The following is a 17,089-nucleotide window of genomic DNA, read 5'->3' on the forward strand; positions in this document are numbered from 1 at the left end:
ATTAGCAGTGAATCAGTGTGTGTGCAGTTCTCTGCAAACTCAGCAGGAAGAATTAGTGTGAAGCTTTAACTCTGCTGATCCTCTTTGAATCCTGGATCAGCTGAAATGTTTAAAATGTTGTTCACACGTGTTGGACTGACTGAAGCTTCCAGTCACAGTGAATCAGTGTGTGTCAGTGAATGCATCGTGTGTGCTTCAGGCTCCATCTAGTGGACTGATAGCAGAGCAGCTGATGGCAGCTTCCTCTGCCTCACACTGCTGTCTGACTGCATCCAGCTGACACTGAGATGAAGCAGGAAAGAAGCAGCTGATATTTGGACAGCACACATGATGAAAGGAGGATTTCAGCTGATGTGCACATGAATGATTTGTGTTTCCTCTGCAGGTAGAAAGTGTGTGTGAGCTGAATTGAGCAGCATGGATCAGTGTGAGGACAGAGAGGAGGGAGTCCCTCCCTCTAAAAGCACTCTGTGTGGGGAACATGAGAGCCAGACCAAAGCTCAGAGGTGAGATGACCATCTCTAACTGTCCATGACTCTTCTCCATGTCACAGCTCAGCACTCACATCACTGCTGCATCATTATTCACAGGAACCAGCCTGGACCTCCACCCAGCTCTGTGTCCTTACAGAGTGACCGGTCTAAAGATGGCTACATTGATTTTAAAGTCTCTGCTGCAGAGAGGTGAGCTGTTAGTAAAATGAACTCTCTGACGCTTTTGATGGTTCCCGGTTTCTAAAATGCATCTCTGTAGCAGTAGTGTCTCCAAGGACACACAGGCTCAGCTGTAACTGTCATTTTATCTGGTTTAAGACACATTATTATTATAGACACACAATTGGCTGTTTTTAACTATTTATTTTAATCACAGGTGTAAATTTCGACCTCACACATCTCGATCCTAAACTATGATAGAAACAGCTGCTAGCAGTGGGTAGTTTGACTTTAGCCTGGTGGCTAAGCTAACGGTAACAAGCGTGCCAGCTGTGCTCTGTGAGGATGAGATGCTGCTCTAGAAAGCAAACAAAGGTTTGTGCAGCTCCTCTTCAGAAAAGTGTTCAGAGAGCATTAGACAAAGGCTCGTCGTGTGAGACAGGAACACAAAGTGTTTGTGCCACGTGATGCTGCAGGATTTGTTAACATGTCCATGATGGTAACATCTCCTCGTCTAACTGCAAACACATGAGCGCTCCTAACGGCAGCTATAACAGCCACACAGGCAGACTGTGTCTCACTGTTGCATTCAGGGACATTTGTTTTCCTGTAAAAAGCTGAACTCTAATCTAAGAGGACTGTTACTGACAGGAAACAGCTGCATTATCTGCAGTCTGTGTGATCACAGCTGCTTCAATCATGTTTGTGTCTGCAGAGGTCAGAGGTCACAGTCTGCAGGGTCCAGCTGTCCGTCTGTGAGGAGTGACCGGTCCAAAGAGCTAAATCCACTCTTCAGTGGTGAACCTGGAGCAACGAGGTCAGAGAGCTGTGATGACTCCTTTACATGTTTGTGTTTCCTGGATAAATATGACCTGAAACATCCTCAGATTGTTACAAAGATTCATTAAAAAGAAAACGATGAAAGAGAAAAGATCCAAATGTTCGACTTGGTCATTTGCTGTTTGAGGACAGTGATGCTCATATCTGTGGGGAAAGTGTGACCTGAGTGGGTTCATGTTTGTCTTTAAAGAACAGAGCTGCTCTGATTCTCTTTGTGTCTGATCTGTTAAACAGTCTGAGAGGTCACACAGAGACCCAGCAGCTAAAGCCTGGATCATACTGGCTGCTGTTACTCCATCAGGACAACACTGAACCACAGTGGTGTGGATGTAGTGGATAAATCCCACCATACTGATGCTCAGAGTTAACCACAGGGAACAAAACCAGATGTTACCTTCAGATTGTGACCTTTGGAGTGGACGATGCAGATTTCAATAGAGAATAAATGTTGTTGTTTTTCAGCTGTGAAGAAAGAATCGAATTTTCTGAACTTAAGAATTTATGATGCTGGAAACAACATGGAGACTATAACACAACATTTCCACTGTGTTCATAGAATGAATGTAAAACTGTCAGACATTCATTAAATATGCAAAATGTCTACAGAAGCATCAGAGGGTCAGACGTGAAGCACTCAGTGATTTTGATCAAATGACTCATCAGTTATTGATCTGTACTACACTGATCTACCACGTTAGTAAAGCTGGTGTTCTGGTGGTGGAGGGAGACTCGGATCATGTTCTGGTTTTGGAGCAGTGATCTGCTGATGGTTCAGTTTGATGAGCTTCTTCAAAATCATCCCTGACATCACCACTGAAAGGACGTCCATGAAAACAGACTGAAAATTACTGATATGTTCACAATCTGAGAGTTTAAAACTTGACAGACTTGATTCAGATGAAGTTATTTGAGCAGAAACTCCTGGATCTTTATCCTGTGTTGATCTAATCCTTCATGGTTCCTCCACAGAGTGGACCAGCAGAGCTCAGAGGTTCCCAGTGGTCAGTCTGCCCAGCAGCATCAAACACAGCTGGACTCCATATTTATGGTCTGTACATGTACAACAACTACTGTTACATCTGTTCTGTTCACAGTCATCTCCATGCTGCTCTTTGTAGACCAGTGGATCGTCAGTGTGTCCAACATGGATCTGATGTTTGGCTCCATGATTTCAGTCTGATTGGCTCATTCATAAATATTCTGTTCCAGCTGCTGGAGGACAACATCATCACTTTTGTGAAGAACGAGCTGAAGAAGATCCAGAAGGTTCTGAGTCCAGATTACCCAGAATACTTAGAGAGTCAGAGGAGCAGCAGCAGAGAGGCGTTTGTGAAGATCACAGTGGACTTCCTCAGGAGAATGAAGCAGGAGGAGCTGGCTGACCGTCTGCAGAGCAGTAAGAGGATTTATCTAAAGATTTAAGCTGCTGGATAAATGAACATTTTCCAGAGATGGAAGATGGAGCAACATGTTTTAAAGATTAGTTCTTTTTGGAATTGAGTGTTTATTTTTCTTCTCATTCAGAGCTTCAAGCTGCAGTTTGTCATCGTAACCTTAAATCCACCCTGAAGAAGAAGTTCCAGTGTGTGTTTGAGGGCATCGCTAAAGCAGGAAACCCAACCCTCCTGAATCAGATCTACACAGAGCTCTACATCACAGAGGGAGGGACTGCAGAGGTCAATGATGAACATGAGGTCAGACAGATTGAAACAGCATCCAGGAAACCAGACAGACCAGAAACAACCATCAGACAAGAAGACATCTTTAAAGCCTCACCTGGAAGAGATGAACCAATCAGAACAGTGCTGACAAAGGGAGTGGCTGGCATTGGGAAAACAGTCTTAACACAGAAATACAGCCTGGACTGGGCTGAAGACAAAGCCAACCAGGACATCCAGTTCATATTTCCATTCACTTTCAGAGAGCTGAATGTGCTGAAAGAGGAAAAGTTCAGCTTGGTGGGACTTGTTCATCACTTCTTTACTGAAACCAAAGAAGCAGGAATCTGCAGCTTTGAAGACTTCCAGGTTGTGTTCATCTTTGATGGTCTGGATGAGTGTCGACTTCCTCTGGACTTCCACAAAACTACAATCCTAACTGACCCTAGAAAGTCCACCTCAGTGGATGTGCTGCTGATAAACCTCATCAGGGGGAAACTGCTTCCCTCTGCTTGCCTCTGGATAACCACACGACCTGCAGCAGCCAATCAGATCCCTCCTGACTGTGTTGGCATGGTGACAGAGGTCAGAGGGTTCACTGACCCACAGAAGGAGGAGTACTTCAGGAAGAGATTCAGAGATGAGGAGCAGGCCAGCAGGATCATCACCCACATCAAGAAAGCTCGAAGCCTCCACATCATGTGTCACATCCCAGTCTTCTGCTGGATCACTGCTACAGTTCTGGAGGATGTGCTGAAAACCAGAGAGGGAGGACAGCTGCCCAAGACCCTGACTGAGATGTACATCCACTTCCTGGTGGTTCAGGCCAAAGTGAAGAAGGTCAAGTATGATGGAGGATCTGAGACAGATCCACACTGGAGTCCAGAGAGCAGGAAGATGATTAAGTCACTGGGAAAACTGGCTTTTGATCAGCTGCAGAAAGGAAACCTGATCTTCTATGAATCAGACCTGACAGAGTGTGGCATCGATATCAGAGCAGCCTCAGTGTACTCAGGAGTGTTCACACAGATCTTTAAAGAGGAGAAACAACTGTACCAGGACAAGGTGTTCTGCTTCATCCATCTGAGTGTTCAGGAGTTTCTGGCTGCTCTTCATGTCCATCGGACCTTCATCAACTCTGGACTCAATCTGCTGGAACAACAACAAACAACCTCTACATGGTCTAAACTATTTAACAAACTAAAACTTCAATCTCTCCACCAGAGTGCTGTGAACAAGGCCCTACAGAGTCCAAATGGACACCTGGACTTGTTCCTCCGCTTCCTCCTGGGTCTTTCCCTGCAGACCAATCAGACTCTCCTACGAGGCCTGCTGACACAGACAGGAAGTAGCTCACAGACCAATCAGGAAACAGTTCAGTACATCAAGGAGAAGCTCAGTGAGAATCTGTCTGCAGAGAAAAGCATCAATCTGATCCACTGTCTGAATGAACTGAATGATCGTTCTCTAGTGGAGGAGATCCAACAGTCCCTGAGATCAGGACGTCTCTCCACAGATGAACTGTCTCCTGCTCAGTGGTCAGCTCTGGTCTTCATCTTACTGTCATCAGAAGAAGATCTGGATGTGTTTGACCTGAAGAAATACTCTGCTTCAGAGGAGGCTCTTCTGAGGCTGCTGCCAGTGGTCAAAGCCTCCAACAAAGCTCTGTGAGTACATTTGTACTCATGTCTTTACTTTTATAACTTTTATTCAATTTGAATTTGAATTTTAACATCCAACTGTGTCAGTAATTTATTTCACCAGGTTTTCTGTGTTTTTATGAATTTGTATCCTAAAGTTTTGGGATTTCTCCAATACAACTTTAACCTCTTTGATGCCTCCAGAACTCAGTGTACTCGAGACGCTGGATTCACCATGAACTCTGATCATCACTGCTGCTGTTATGTTATCAGTCTTTGTTTAAACACTTAGGCTGCATGTGCCTGATGTTGTGATACTTTATATTCACATGCATGCTCCTAGATACATTTCTACTGCAGGTCTATCTTTAGTCACAAATGTTGGTGAAACACTTGCTTTTACATGCATGGTGGGTCCTGCATTAAAGGAAGCATTTGAATTACTCAGTGAATCCTGGCAGCCAGAGAAACATCCTTAGTTCCACTTTAAACTAAACTCTGCTTCGGTCTTCCACAGTGTGTTTGTTGTTTCTTTGTTGTTGTTGGCCTGCTCTCTCCTCTCACTCCAATCTGGTTGCAGCAGATGTTTGTCCCTCCCTGAACCTGCAGACTTGGGTGCAGCACCTCAGTTCATCTTCAGTCTGAAACCAGCTGTTGTAGCTATATCCCCTCAAGCACACCTTCCCTGGTCATCTCTGCTGTGGTTGCTATAAAATTCAATCTTGATTTAAAAAAAAGAACAAAAAACCTCAAGTCAGACTTGATGCCATTTGTTGGCAGCATGGTGCCTGTTTGTCTTTGATGATAAACTGCAGCACAGTCTAAAGCAAACCTTCTGACTTTATTGACTTTATGCATGTATATATTCTTCCTGTTCACCTTGGACACACAACAGCTCTCTGTTTGTTGTGATTGGATCTAGAACAGCCAACATATCCTAATCTAGATGATTTCTAAGGTGGTATCTGGGAGGAAAAGTTAAGAATCAGCTTGGATGGCCTGTACTGTATGATGGCCTTGGTTGCACCACATTGATAGCCATGCAGGGTGGTTCACTCCTTGGGCAAGAAGACCGAGGAGTGAGCCACCCTTGGTCAAAGCTTGGCCATTCAAGCTCAATGTTTTCCCCTTGTTGGTTGATGATAGTATTTTTTTTTTTACCTGACTTATAATCATCATTGTCTTCAAATTAACTCACACACTGCTGACTGCTGTAGCTTACCTGGCTGAGCAGGTGACCCATGTACTGAAGGTTAGAGTCGTGACTCCAGGGCCTGGTTTGAGTCTGCCCAAGACCATTTCCTGTGTGTTATTCTCCTCACTTCTCCCTCCCTTCCTGTCTTCTCTGTCCTATACAGTGAAGACAAAAGGCCTCAAGTTGTGAAAACTCTTCCCCTTCATCATCTTCCAAATCATCTCTCTCATCTAACATCACCTGTATTCTCTGTGTAGAGAATCTTTTCACAATCTTGAATGATAAGGATCCAAGTGGGTAAAGTTATTTATTTGTTGTGTTCCTATTTGCAGCTGGGATATATTAAGAAAACCTATCGGCTGCCCAAATTACATCCAGTTTAGAAGACAAACATTGAGTGAAGTATTTGTTTCATCATCCTTCACAACTCATCAACCAGGTGTCACAAACTGCAGCAGGACAGTACAAAGCATGTCATACTGGATGGCTGCAACAACTAGAGTTTTACCTACCTTTGGTATTTCGTGACAGCATGAGCGTAATATTTACTGAACAGAGTCGTCTTCTGTAATCTTTTCAGATTCAGTTTCAGAACACTGTATTTATTTTCAAGGGGCAATTACGATACCGAGCTTTCCAACCGTACATACAATACACAAACATCACATTGGGGAGACGGGTCAGGCTAGGTAGCTGGCCGGTCAGCCACTAGAGCAGCGACCCGGAACCGAACAGCAGAAAATGCACAACATCAGGAAAGATGAGGAGAAAAAATAACTCCTCCCAGACTGAGCTCCAGCAGGGAGATCAGTTTGAGAACAGACAAAAAAAATGACCTTACCGCAGAGCACATGAAAACTCTTAATGCGCCATAGAAACACATGACAAGCAGCAGGGATGGGTAAAAGGTGAGAGACAGCCGGTGTAGACAGCGCACCCGGGCCTGCAGCATTTGCGCTGGTCCCCTCGACCCACCGTCTGCACCGGGAGGGGATAAGCATGCTTAGGATGGGAAGGAACAGTCTAAACACCGTCTGTTATCAGGGTGAGATTTGTTCAGCTCCAGCCTTGAGACCACAGCTGGCGCCGGTATGTTACCCGCATGAGCTGATGGTGGCTTTCTTTGGTGCGAACAACTGCATGTCAATTTCACAGCTGATCTAACAGTCCGTCACTCGTCTCTCAATCTCCCGTTGGAGAGCCACGAGCTTCTTCGAGAGGTTATCGGTTTTGCGCTCAAAGAGCAAAGTCTGAGAACTCATGACCGCCATGAGCTTCTTCAAGATCTTATCCGTGCTGCGTTCAATGAGCCCATTTTGAGAAGTCACGACCCGTCCCATTGTTTCAGTCACAGCGGGCAGCCTTGTGGGGTTTTGAACAGCTGATTCCGCTTTCTTTAATCTTCAATAAGCCAGGGCCAAGCCAGCTCAGATCAGCAAGAACCCTTTGCTGCTGTGAATGTCCGTGCTGCTATATTTCAGTATCAGGCTCTAAATGTACAAATGGATCTGAGAAGCTTTCCAATCATGTTTCTACTAGATTCACAGTTTGTTTTCATGTCGTCTGACTCAGATGGTGGAGCAGGTGGAGCTTACAAGGAGTAAGTGCTGCTATAGAAGAATAGTTGTGTTTTAATGAAGCTATTTAGTTAACCAATAATTGTATTGCATGCTGGCATTAAAAATGTTTTATTTGACTGATTTAATTGTTTGTTTGTTTTCTTCCAGACTGAGCGGCTGTAACCTCTCAGAGAGAAGCTGTGATGCTCTGTCCTCAGTTCTCAACTCCCAGTCCTCTAGTCTGAAAGAGCTGGACCTGAGTAACAATGACCTGCGGGATTCAGGAGTGAAGCTTCTGTCTGCTGCACTGCAGAGTCCACATTGTACACTGGAAACTCTCAGGTCAGGATCCAAACATATCATTAAATGATATCATTGTTTAAACAACCAAGCTTTATAGAATTGGCAGGTGAACTTTTCGTTATCTTCGGATTGCTTAGGAGATTCTTAATTACTGTGTGAAGATTTTATTGCAGTCACATATTTTGTTTTAATGGTCAAACAGAATTATTGTTCAGTTCAATGAGCAGGTAGCTGTGAGATTCATAATAATGAGGTATATTTGTATTAAAGATGACTAAACTTGAACAGTAGCTGTGAGTTACTTTGTTTACTCATGTGTGCTGATGTTGTGAGTAATTTAAAGCTGAAGTAAACTTGTAATGAGTTTAATAGAGTTTCTGAAGTAAGTGTACTTGGAGACATTTATGTGTTTACTAAAGTCCAGGAGCAGGAGGCTGTGTGTAGCATAGAGGAACCCAGACCTCAGCTTTGTCTCCTGGTTTCTGTTGCTGCTGTTACAGTTTCCCCTCATCGTTCCTTCAACAGTCTCCTCACTGTAACAAATCAAAGTGTTACTGTATAGATTCACGTCTGAATGTTGCCATGTGCTATTAAAACTGAAAGCGATGTTTCATACACCCACGTGGTTCAGTCACACAGTAACTGATGGTAAATAATGTTTGTGTTGAGCACATCATACAGGTCAGCTGCTCCACACAGATCTCAGGTTTACATGCTGGAACAGTTTGTGATCATGAAGGATAAACCTCACTTCCTCTTTGTTTCATACAGATGTGACATGAACAATAACACATTCATGAAATCCTTTTAGGAACACAAACACTATTGTAGCTGGAGAATATTTGAATGTAGGAGAATGTAGGGGATCATAAACGACAGTAATAACTAACCACCTGTCAGAGGTTGTGTGTGGAGGCATGGAAGAGATGACCCAAATGCTGGACTCACGGTGCAGAAATGAAGAGGATTTATTGGAGGGTGAGTGAACAAAGCAGGAACGACGGAGTGACTGGCTGGCTGGCTGAAAGACTGGAAGAATGGCTGGCTGACTAACTGAACATACAGACGGAGGGACGACATGAACATCAACATCAATGACACGACAGACAACTGGTGAAACCGAGGAACTTAAATACACAGGTTGAATGATGACAATGATTGGAAACAGGTGAGTAGATAAGATAGATAAGATAGATAACTCTTTATTGTCATTGCACAGTCATACATAGTACAGTAGTACAATGAAATTGGAAAAACTGTCCTACGTCGGCACTACATATAACACAACACGACACGATATGACACATCACAACGTAACAAACAACAGGGCTGAACATAATCTGACTAATGACACGGGAGACAAACTGACACGGGAAAAAACAGGAAGTGAGAACATTAATGTGGCGAACTAAACTGAACATGAACAAACTGAAATCACTGGGTCAACGACCCAGGAACCCTGACACCACCACCTCACCATTTGGGTTGGTAGCTGCATGTTGACGGACAAAGTGTGGACTTTATACAAGTTTTTAAATTGTGTTGATCGGCCACGTAAAACCAGAGTTATGATAAAATATCTGCAATGTTTGGTTTTCTTCCTGAATAGTATCGTTGTTTATAACAACGATAGTATTCAGTATTTATTGCAACAAACTTTGTTGTTTGCAAAACTCAGTAACTTTTTTGAAGAAGTAACTATATAATTAATTTCTCAACATTGGTCATTATATCCTGTATTTTGCAGACAGAGTTACAGACTCTCTCCCAGACCACAGACTCATAATACAAGTCAGAGCTTTATAAAAATAGAAAAAATAAAGTTGTGTTTTCAAAATTGGAGTTCAAGTTATTTTTACTTCCAATAGTGTTAACATGCTACAGGTCATGAACAAGGTTGTTTTTAATTTTCATTGTAAGTGGGCTAAAGCAGTTAATTAAAAGTAGTCTAACATAAATGTAAATGCTGTAATTTGATTACTTTAATAAACTATGTAACTTGGATGGATAAGATGCTGGCGTGACCACAGTGCACACGTCTGCTGTTGCTCACAGTGGTCCAAGGGACGCTCAGGGAGTTTGTGTGTTCGCTCAGACACATGAAACATTAGAGGGAACATTGGCGGTGACTGGCAGGGAAAAGGGGATTGATAAGACTTACTGTAAATATAATTATGTATGAATTGAAAAAGGAACAACTAAAATGTTCCAGCTGAAAAAATGAAATCAGTTTCAGTTTATAGGCTCTGTTTGTTTTCTTTACAATTCCAACCTTTTATTTTGAAATGAGCTGCTCATTCCTGTTTAGAGTTGATGAGCTGGTGTGGGTGAGAGGACTCAGGCAGCCTGACAGAGTTCATGTCCAGGTCTTCCCTGCTTGTCCTGATATACATAAACATGAGTATCCTTGCAGGTCAGATCTCATCAGTCACACCTGTTAGTGCAGCTCTCCTCTAGATTGTAGTGCTTGTAAAACTAGGATGATTTTAGGAGCCTGGACCGCAGATCTAAGGGAAGTTATGACTTGGAAAGACTAAACCAACCTATTAGAGGTGTTCAAACTAACATAGATAAATACTCAGATTTACACCTTTAGTGTCTCACAAAGGGTTGAAAAGTGAATGTGCACAGAGAGGTTGGTGGTGAGACGGGCACTTCCAGCACTGTAGATGTGTTCCAGCTCAGTGTTCATGGAAATAATCCGGAGAGCAGGATTCCTTGATGAATGTCACATCTTCTTAAAGTTATAATCCACAGGGAAAACTGTGAATCAGAAGAATCAGAATCAGAAAGGGTTTTATTTGCCAAATGTTGAGCAGGTTTACAACATTAGGAAATTGCTGCGGTGCTTCAGTGCAAACATACTGTCATAAATTGCGATTAAGTAGACATGAAAAAATAAAAGTAAGAATAAGAATTAAAAGTGCTACGTAGAAAGATATATGCATGAGATATACATGAGATATATACATGAGAATAAGAATTAAAAGTGCTACGTAGAAAGATATATACATGAGTGCAGGTGGTGATCAGTGCCAAACATGGAATGATGCAGTGAACACAGCGTAGGGTCATGTGTTAGTGGTGGGAACAGTCATACGGTTATTGTTCATGAGTCCGACAGCAGAGGGGAAGAAACTGTTCTTATGGCGAGAGGTTCTGGTGTGCCTGAGGGGAGCAGGTCAAACAGACTGTATCCAGGGTGAGAAGGGTCAGCTGAGATCCGAGCTGCACGCCGCAGTGTCCTGGAGGTGTACAGGTCCTGCAAAGATGGGAGTCTGCAGCCAATCACCTTCTCAGCAGAGCGCACAACACGCTGCAGTCTCTGTTTGTCCCTGATAGTGGCTCCAGCGTACCACACGGTGATGGAGGAGGTGAGGATGGACTCGATGATTGCAGTGTAGAATTGCATCATCGTCCGTGTTGGCAGGTTGAATTTCTTCAGCTGCCTCAGGAAGTACATCCTCTGCTGGGCTTTCTTGATGACGGAGGTGATGGTGGGCTCCCACTTCAGGTCCTGGGTGATGGTGGTACCCAGGAAGCGGAATGAGTCCACAGAGGTGATGGGGGTGTCAGTCAGGATGATGGGGGGGAGTGGGGCTGTGTGCTTCCTGAAGTCCACAATAATCTCCACTGTCTTCTGGGCATTCAGCACCAGGTTGTTGTGGCTGCACCAAGACACCAGACGTTCAACCTCCCTCCTGTAGGCAGACTCATCCCCGTCCGAGATGAGCCCAATAACGGTGGTGTCATCTGCAAACTTTATTAGCTTGACAGACTGGTGGGTGGAGGTGCAGCAGTTGGTGTACAGGGAGAAGAGCAGAGGAGAAAGAACACAGCCCTGAGGGGAGCCGGTGCTGATGGTCCGAGAGTCCGAGACATTCTTTCCCAGCCTCACATGCTGCTTCCTGTCCGTCAGGAAGTCAGTGATCCACCGGCAGATGGGATCAGGCACATTCATCTGGGAAAGCTTGCCTTGGAGATGGTCTGGAAGGATGGTGTTGAAGGCAGAGCTGAAGTCCACAAACAGGATCCTGGCGTAGGTTCCTGGGGAGTCCAGATGCTGCAGGATGAAGTGTAGGGCCATGTTGATGGCGTCATCTACAGACCTGTTGGCTCTGTATGCAAACTGCAGGGGGTCCAGGAGGGGGGCCGTGAGGGTCTTGAGATGGGAGAGAACTAGGCGCTCAAATGACTTCATGACCACAGATGTCAGAGCCACGGGTCTGTAGTCATTTAATCCAGTGATCCTAGGTTTCTTGGGGACAGGGATTATGGTAGAGGACTTGAAGCAGGCAGGCACATGACATGCCTGCAGTGAGGAGTTGAAAATGCCAGAAAACACTGGGGCCAGCTCGTTTGCACAGTGTCTGAGGGTGGCAGGAGACACACCGTCTGGGCCGGGAGCTTTTCGAGCATTCAGACTCTTAAACTGCTTCCTCACATCAGCTTCATGAATATGAAGAGTTGTGGTGGGAGGAGGTGGTGTGAAATCCTCTTTTGTGTGGGGTGAGGAGGGGGGTGTTGTAGGTGAACAGTTTGAAGGTGGTGATGGCTCTATGGAGGGGGGAGAGGTGGGGGAATGAGTGTCCAAAGTGTCTCTATTGTTGGGGCCGTTGGAGGTGTGAAGGCTGCCTGATGGCTCGTCAAAACGGCAGTAGAAGTCGTTAAGGGTGTTGGCCAAGAGCAAGTCATCAGTGGAGTGGGGGGTTTTAGGCTTGTAGTTGGTGATATTCCTAAAACCTTTCCACACAGAGGCCGAGTCATTCTCTGAGATCTGCTGCTGCATCTTCTCAGAGTGCTGATGTTTAGCAATGACCACTTCTTTAGTGAACCTGTACTTGGCCTCTCTGTAGCAGACCCTGTCTCCGCTTCTGAACGCCTTTCTCTTTTCCAGCCACAGCTTTTTGAGTTTAGGAGTAAACCAGGGTTTGTCATTGTTATAACTCACCCTGGTGCGTGATGGCACAATGCTGTCCTCACAGAAGTGGATATAGGAGGTGACAGTGTCCGTAAACTCGTCCAAGCTGTTAGAAGCAGCCTTCATTGTGTCCCAGTCTGTAGACTCCAAGCACGTGCGAAGCTCCTCCACAGCCTCGTTGCTCCACAGTTTTTTGGTCCTCACGACAGGTTTGGAGAGCTTCAGCCTCTGTCTGTACGCGGGGATTAGGTGGATCATGACGTGGTCAGAAAGTCCGAGTGAAGTGCGGGGCACCGCACGATAGGCCCCGCTGATTGTGCTGTAACAGTGGTCTAATGTCCTCTCCTCTCTGGTCAGGCATTTAATATACTGCTTGTATTTGGGAAGCTCATGGCTCAGATTGGCTTTGTTAAAGTCCCCAAGAGCAATGATGAGAGAGTCCGGGAATGTCCGCTCCATGTGCAGTATCTGCTCCGCGAGTGCGCACTGAGCTGCCTGCGCATCCGCATCTGGCGGGATGTAAACAGCGGCCAGGATGAATGAAGCAAACTCCCGCGGAGAATAAAACGGTTTGCAGTGAATAAAAAGGTATTCCAGAGAGGGAGAGCAGTGCTGAGCAATCACTGTTACATCTGTGCACCAGCCACTATTGATGTAGAAGCAGACACCTCCACCTTTTTTCTTACCGGAGAGAGAGGCCTGGCGGTCCGCGCGCAGCAGATGAAAGCCCTCCAGCTTGAGCGCGCAGTCTGGGATGTTCTCACTGAGCCACGACTCCGTAAAACATAAGACACAGGAGGAGGCAAAGTCTCTGTTCATGCTTCTCATCAGGGCCAGTTCGTCAATCTTATTCCCGAGTGAGCGTACATTAGAAAGGAAGATCCCAGGAAGAGCAGTTCGCAGTCCGCGTCTCCTCAGACGCACGAGTGCGCCGGCTCGCTTTCCTCTCTTTCGGCGTCTCACTTTCCTGATCAGAGTCTGCAGTAAATCTGCCGCAGATGCGACAAATATTGGGAATAAATCCACAGGCGTTGTAGTCCTGTAGTTAAGAAGCTCTTCTCTGGTGTAAGAATATCCAGAGGAGTGCCCAGACACAGAAGAAATGCACAAAAACAAAACAGAAGTAACGCACTGAAGCACCAGGGCATCCATACGCGGCGCCATCTTGGATCTGGAAACTGTCGATCTGATATCTAGTCAACCAATCAGGTGTTTACATGCCCTTCACTGATCTTCAGCCCCACCTTATTATCAGTTTCTCTCTCTTTTACATCTGAATTATCTTCACTTCACATTTCAGTCAGTTCAGATTTCATTAGCACGTTCACTTTAGCATAATCCATTTTAATCCAAACACCTTTCTCTTTAAACTCTGTTTGTCAGTCACAGTATATCCAGTACAATCCTCTTTTTCACTGCGTCACACACATTCAGAGATCAGAGTGTCCTGTGTGTGCTCTCATTCACTCACACTCACTCTCATATGGCTGAAGTCTGTTTGTACACAGGCTGTCAGCTGGCCTGAGTTCGGCCTGTCTCTAAAATCATTATTTTATTACTTTTATTCTGATTCATCAAAGCCAAACTCAAACATATTTATATTTACTGATTATGTTCTCATCAATAATTAACAGTCAGTACATTCAGATATGAATCATAATTCAGTGTTTAACATATTATCACAGATGGACTGCACAGGAGATCTCCTTTATGAAGAAACTGTGAAAGTTTGTCCAACAGTGGGAAACATTTCAGAGAACATCTCAGAGAATATCTGTGAAGCAGAAACTAAACATAATAATAGAAGAAAAGCCAAATAATGATCCAAATCCTGCTCTGAGACTATCAGACAGTAAAGGCTTCCAAAGACTGCTCACCTCTCAGACTTACTTAAAGATGCTGGTGCTGTCCACAGATCAGCTGACCTGCTGGGTCTCCATGATCAGCTTTGTTTCTTGGAGATAAAGGCTGAAGCCTTTAGAGCTTCAGTTCTCCAGAGCAGCAGGATGTCTGAAGTCCACAAAAACACAAAAACACAGCAGCTAAAAATAGTTGTTCAAAGAAAACGAGGTGGGAGCTGCTGATTCCTGAGCTTTGATACTGGATTAGCTTCAGTAGTTATTCCAATCACTGCTGTAGGAGCTACATTTAGTCACAGCTGACTGTCTTCTTTGAACAATCACAATGACTACTGTTCTAAAAAACAAGCACACAAAGAACCAATGAGAGTGTAGAACATGATAAAGAGCTCCTGTGATGGTGGCAAAGAAATGAGCAGCAGACGGCCGTCTACATGTTGTAGTGGTTTACAGTCACCAGGGGGCGCCGTCACGGCCACGCAGTCAGTGGGCTGCTCTGCTTGTGCTGTTGTTGGTGAAGCTGAAGTGAAAGCGAATGTTAAAACAATGAAAAGTGTCCACTGCAGCCTCCATCTGAGCTTGTCATGTTCTTCTTCTTTGATCCTTCGTGTTTGTGCTGAACACTGCTGTCGCTCTCTTCCCTGTTCCCGCCCACTTTCTAACCAATCAGCATTGGAGCGTGCACAGCGTCGTCCACACTGAGCTTTGTTGTGAGCGCATGGACTCGTCTGCAGAACATTTGTATGGGCTCCAAAATGTGGTCATAAATATTTTGTACTTGTAAATCAGGATTTGTGTGTGTAAAAAGAATTTGTGTGTGCGTGAAAAAAATTTGTGTGTGTAAAAAAGATTTGTGTGTGTGTAAAAAAAGATTTGTGTGTGTGTAAAAAAAGATTTGTGTGTGTGTAAAAAAAGATTTGTGTGTGTGTAAAAAAGATTTGTGTGTGGACTTAGCAAAAAAAACCCTGCAAGTTACAAGTACGAATTTTGACCCTATTTTTCTTCCTTTCATCTGATTGGTCAATGTCATGTCAATCACAAATGTAACTATCCAATCAGAGAACAGATGGGTTTGGCTGTCGGAGGGGCACTTTTTTGACCTGACATTCCCATCACAAGTGTCTTCTAAGTGAAGCTACCAGGTTCAGGTCCAGCTCTGTTTATCTGGAGCTGCAGTAAATGATCCGTCCTCACAAAGCAACACAGACACCAGATATGCAAACACAGCATCATACAACACAACCAAGAGATCCAAAGAATCATCTCTGCATTTCTGTGGCTGATGCTGCTGGAACGAAGCTGTTTGAAACCTTGTTGTTCTGCACTTTGGGACCTGAAGAGGAACCCGAACCTCTGTGCAGAGGGTTCAACTCTGAGGATTCCTGTTCAGTTTTGTTATTTCACACGGCAAAACTTGACAACTTTATGATAAATGTACGACTTCAATGTGAAAAATTCATTTTTTTTCTCTTGTTTGTTTGAAGCTGCTTCCTGTTGGCTTCAGCTGTTTGGAGTTTCCATTTTCTAAACTTCTACATTCTGAACCTTCTTCAGCTCTGAACAGATGATGAAACACTGAATGATTTCAAGCTCACACTTTGTCTAATAAACTTACATCTTTCATTTTTTATTCAGATTGAAGGACTGTGATTTGTCAGAGATCAGCTGTGATTATCTGGCAGCAGCGCTGAAGTCCAACCCCTCGTATCCCAGAGTGCTGGACCTGAGTGGAACCTACAACAACCTGCAGGATTCAGGAGTGAAGCAGCTGTGTGTTCTTCTGGAGAATCCACGATGTCGATTTGAAACGCTGAGGTCAGTCACATGTTTTAGTTGTGCTGAGATGAATATGATGTGAAAGTTGTGCTGACACTGTGGATCAGTAGGCCCACACACCTCTATACAGGAAGTCTGGTTCTACTCTTTGTAGAACTTCTGATCCCTGATCCTCTGAGTCTGACTCAGTAGATAATGCAGAGTTCTGAGCTGATGTGGGTGAGAGGACTCAGGCAGCCTGACAGAGTTGATGTCCAGGTCTTCCCTGCTTGTCCTGATACACATAAACATGAGTATCCTTGCAGGTCAGATCTCATCAGTCACACCTGTTAGTGCAGCTCTCCTCTAGATTGTAGTGCTTGTAAAACTAGGATGATTTTAGGAGTCTGGACCGCAGATCTAAGGGAAGTTATGACTTGGAAAGACTAAACCAACCTATTAGAGGTGTTTTCACTAACATAGATAAATACTCAGATTTACACCTTTAGTGTCTCACAAAGGGTTGAAAAGTGAATGTGCACAGAGAGGTTGGTGGTGAGATGGGCACTTCCAGCACTGTAGATGTGTTCCAGCTCAGTGTTCATGGAAATAATCCGGAGAGCAGGATTCCTTGATGAATGTCACATATTCTTAGAGTTATAATCCACAGGGAAAACTGTGAAACTGTCGATCTGATATCTACCCA

General features: G+C 44.4%; 1 protein-coding gene across 1 annotated transcript in view; it reads left to right on the forward strand.

Moving 5' to 3' along the window:
• LOC143413757 (NACHT, LRR and PYD domains-containing protein 3-like) overlaps nucleotides 1-17,089 on the forward strand; it is a 47,060-nt gene continuing 29,971 nt past the window's right edge. Inside the window, exons 1-8 of the mRNA XM_076877179.1 lie at nucleotides 1-506; nucleotides 591-683; nucleotides 1,369-1,470; nucleotides 2,463-2,541; nucleotides 2,703-2,793; nucleotides 3,018-4,818; nucleotides 7,714-7,887; nucleotides 16,264-16,443. Of these exons, the coding sequence (XP_076733294.1) occupies nucleotides 418-506; nucleotides 591-683; nucleotides 1,369-1,470; nucleotides 2,463-2,541; nucleotides 2,703-2,793; nucleotides 3,018-4,818; nucleotides 7,714-7,887; nucleotides 16,264-16,443 (2,609 nt within the window). The 5' untranslated portion in view covers nucleotides 1-417. The remainder of the gene's footprint in view (nucleotides 507-590; nucleotides 684-1,368; nucleotides 1,471-2,462; nucleotides 2,542-2,702; nucleotides 2,794-3,017; nucleotides 4,819-7,713; nucleotides 7,888-16,263; nucleotides 16,444-17,089) is intronic.

The sequence above is a fragment of the Maylandia zebra genome, linkage group LG2 (assembly GCF_041146795.1).
Source record: "Maylandia zebra isolate NMK-2024a linkage group LG2, Mzebra_GT3a, whole genome shotgun sequence".
Lineage (NCBI taxonomy): Eukaryota > Metazoa > Chordata > Actinopteri > Cichliformes > Cichlidae > Maylandia > Maylandia zebra.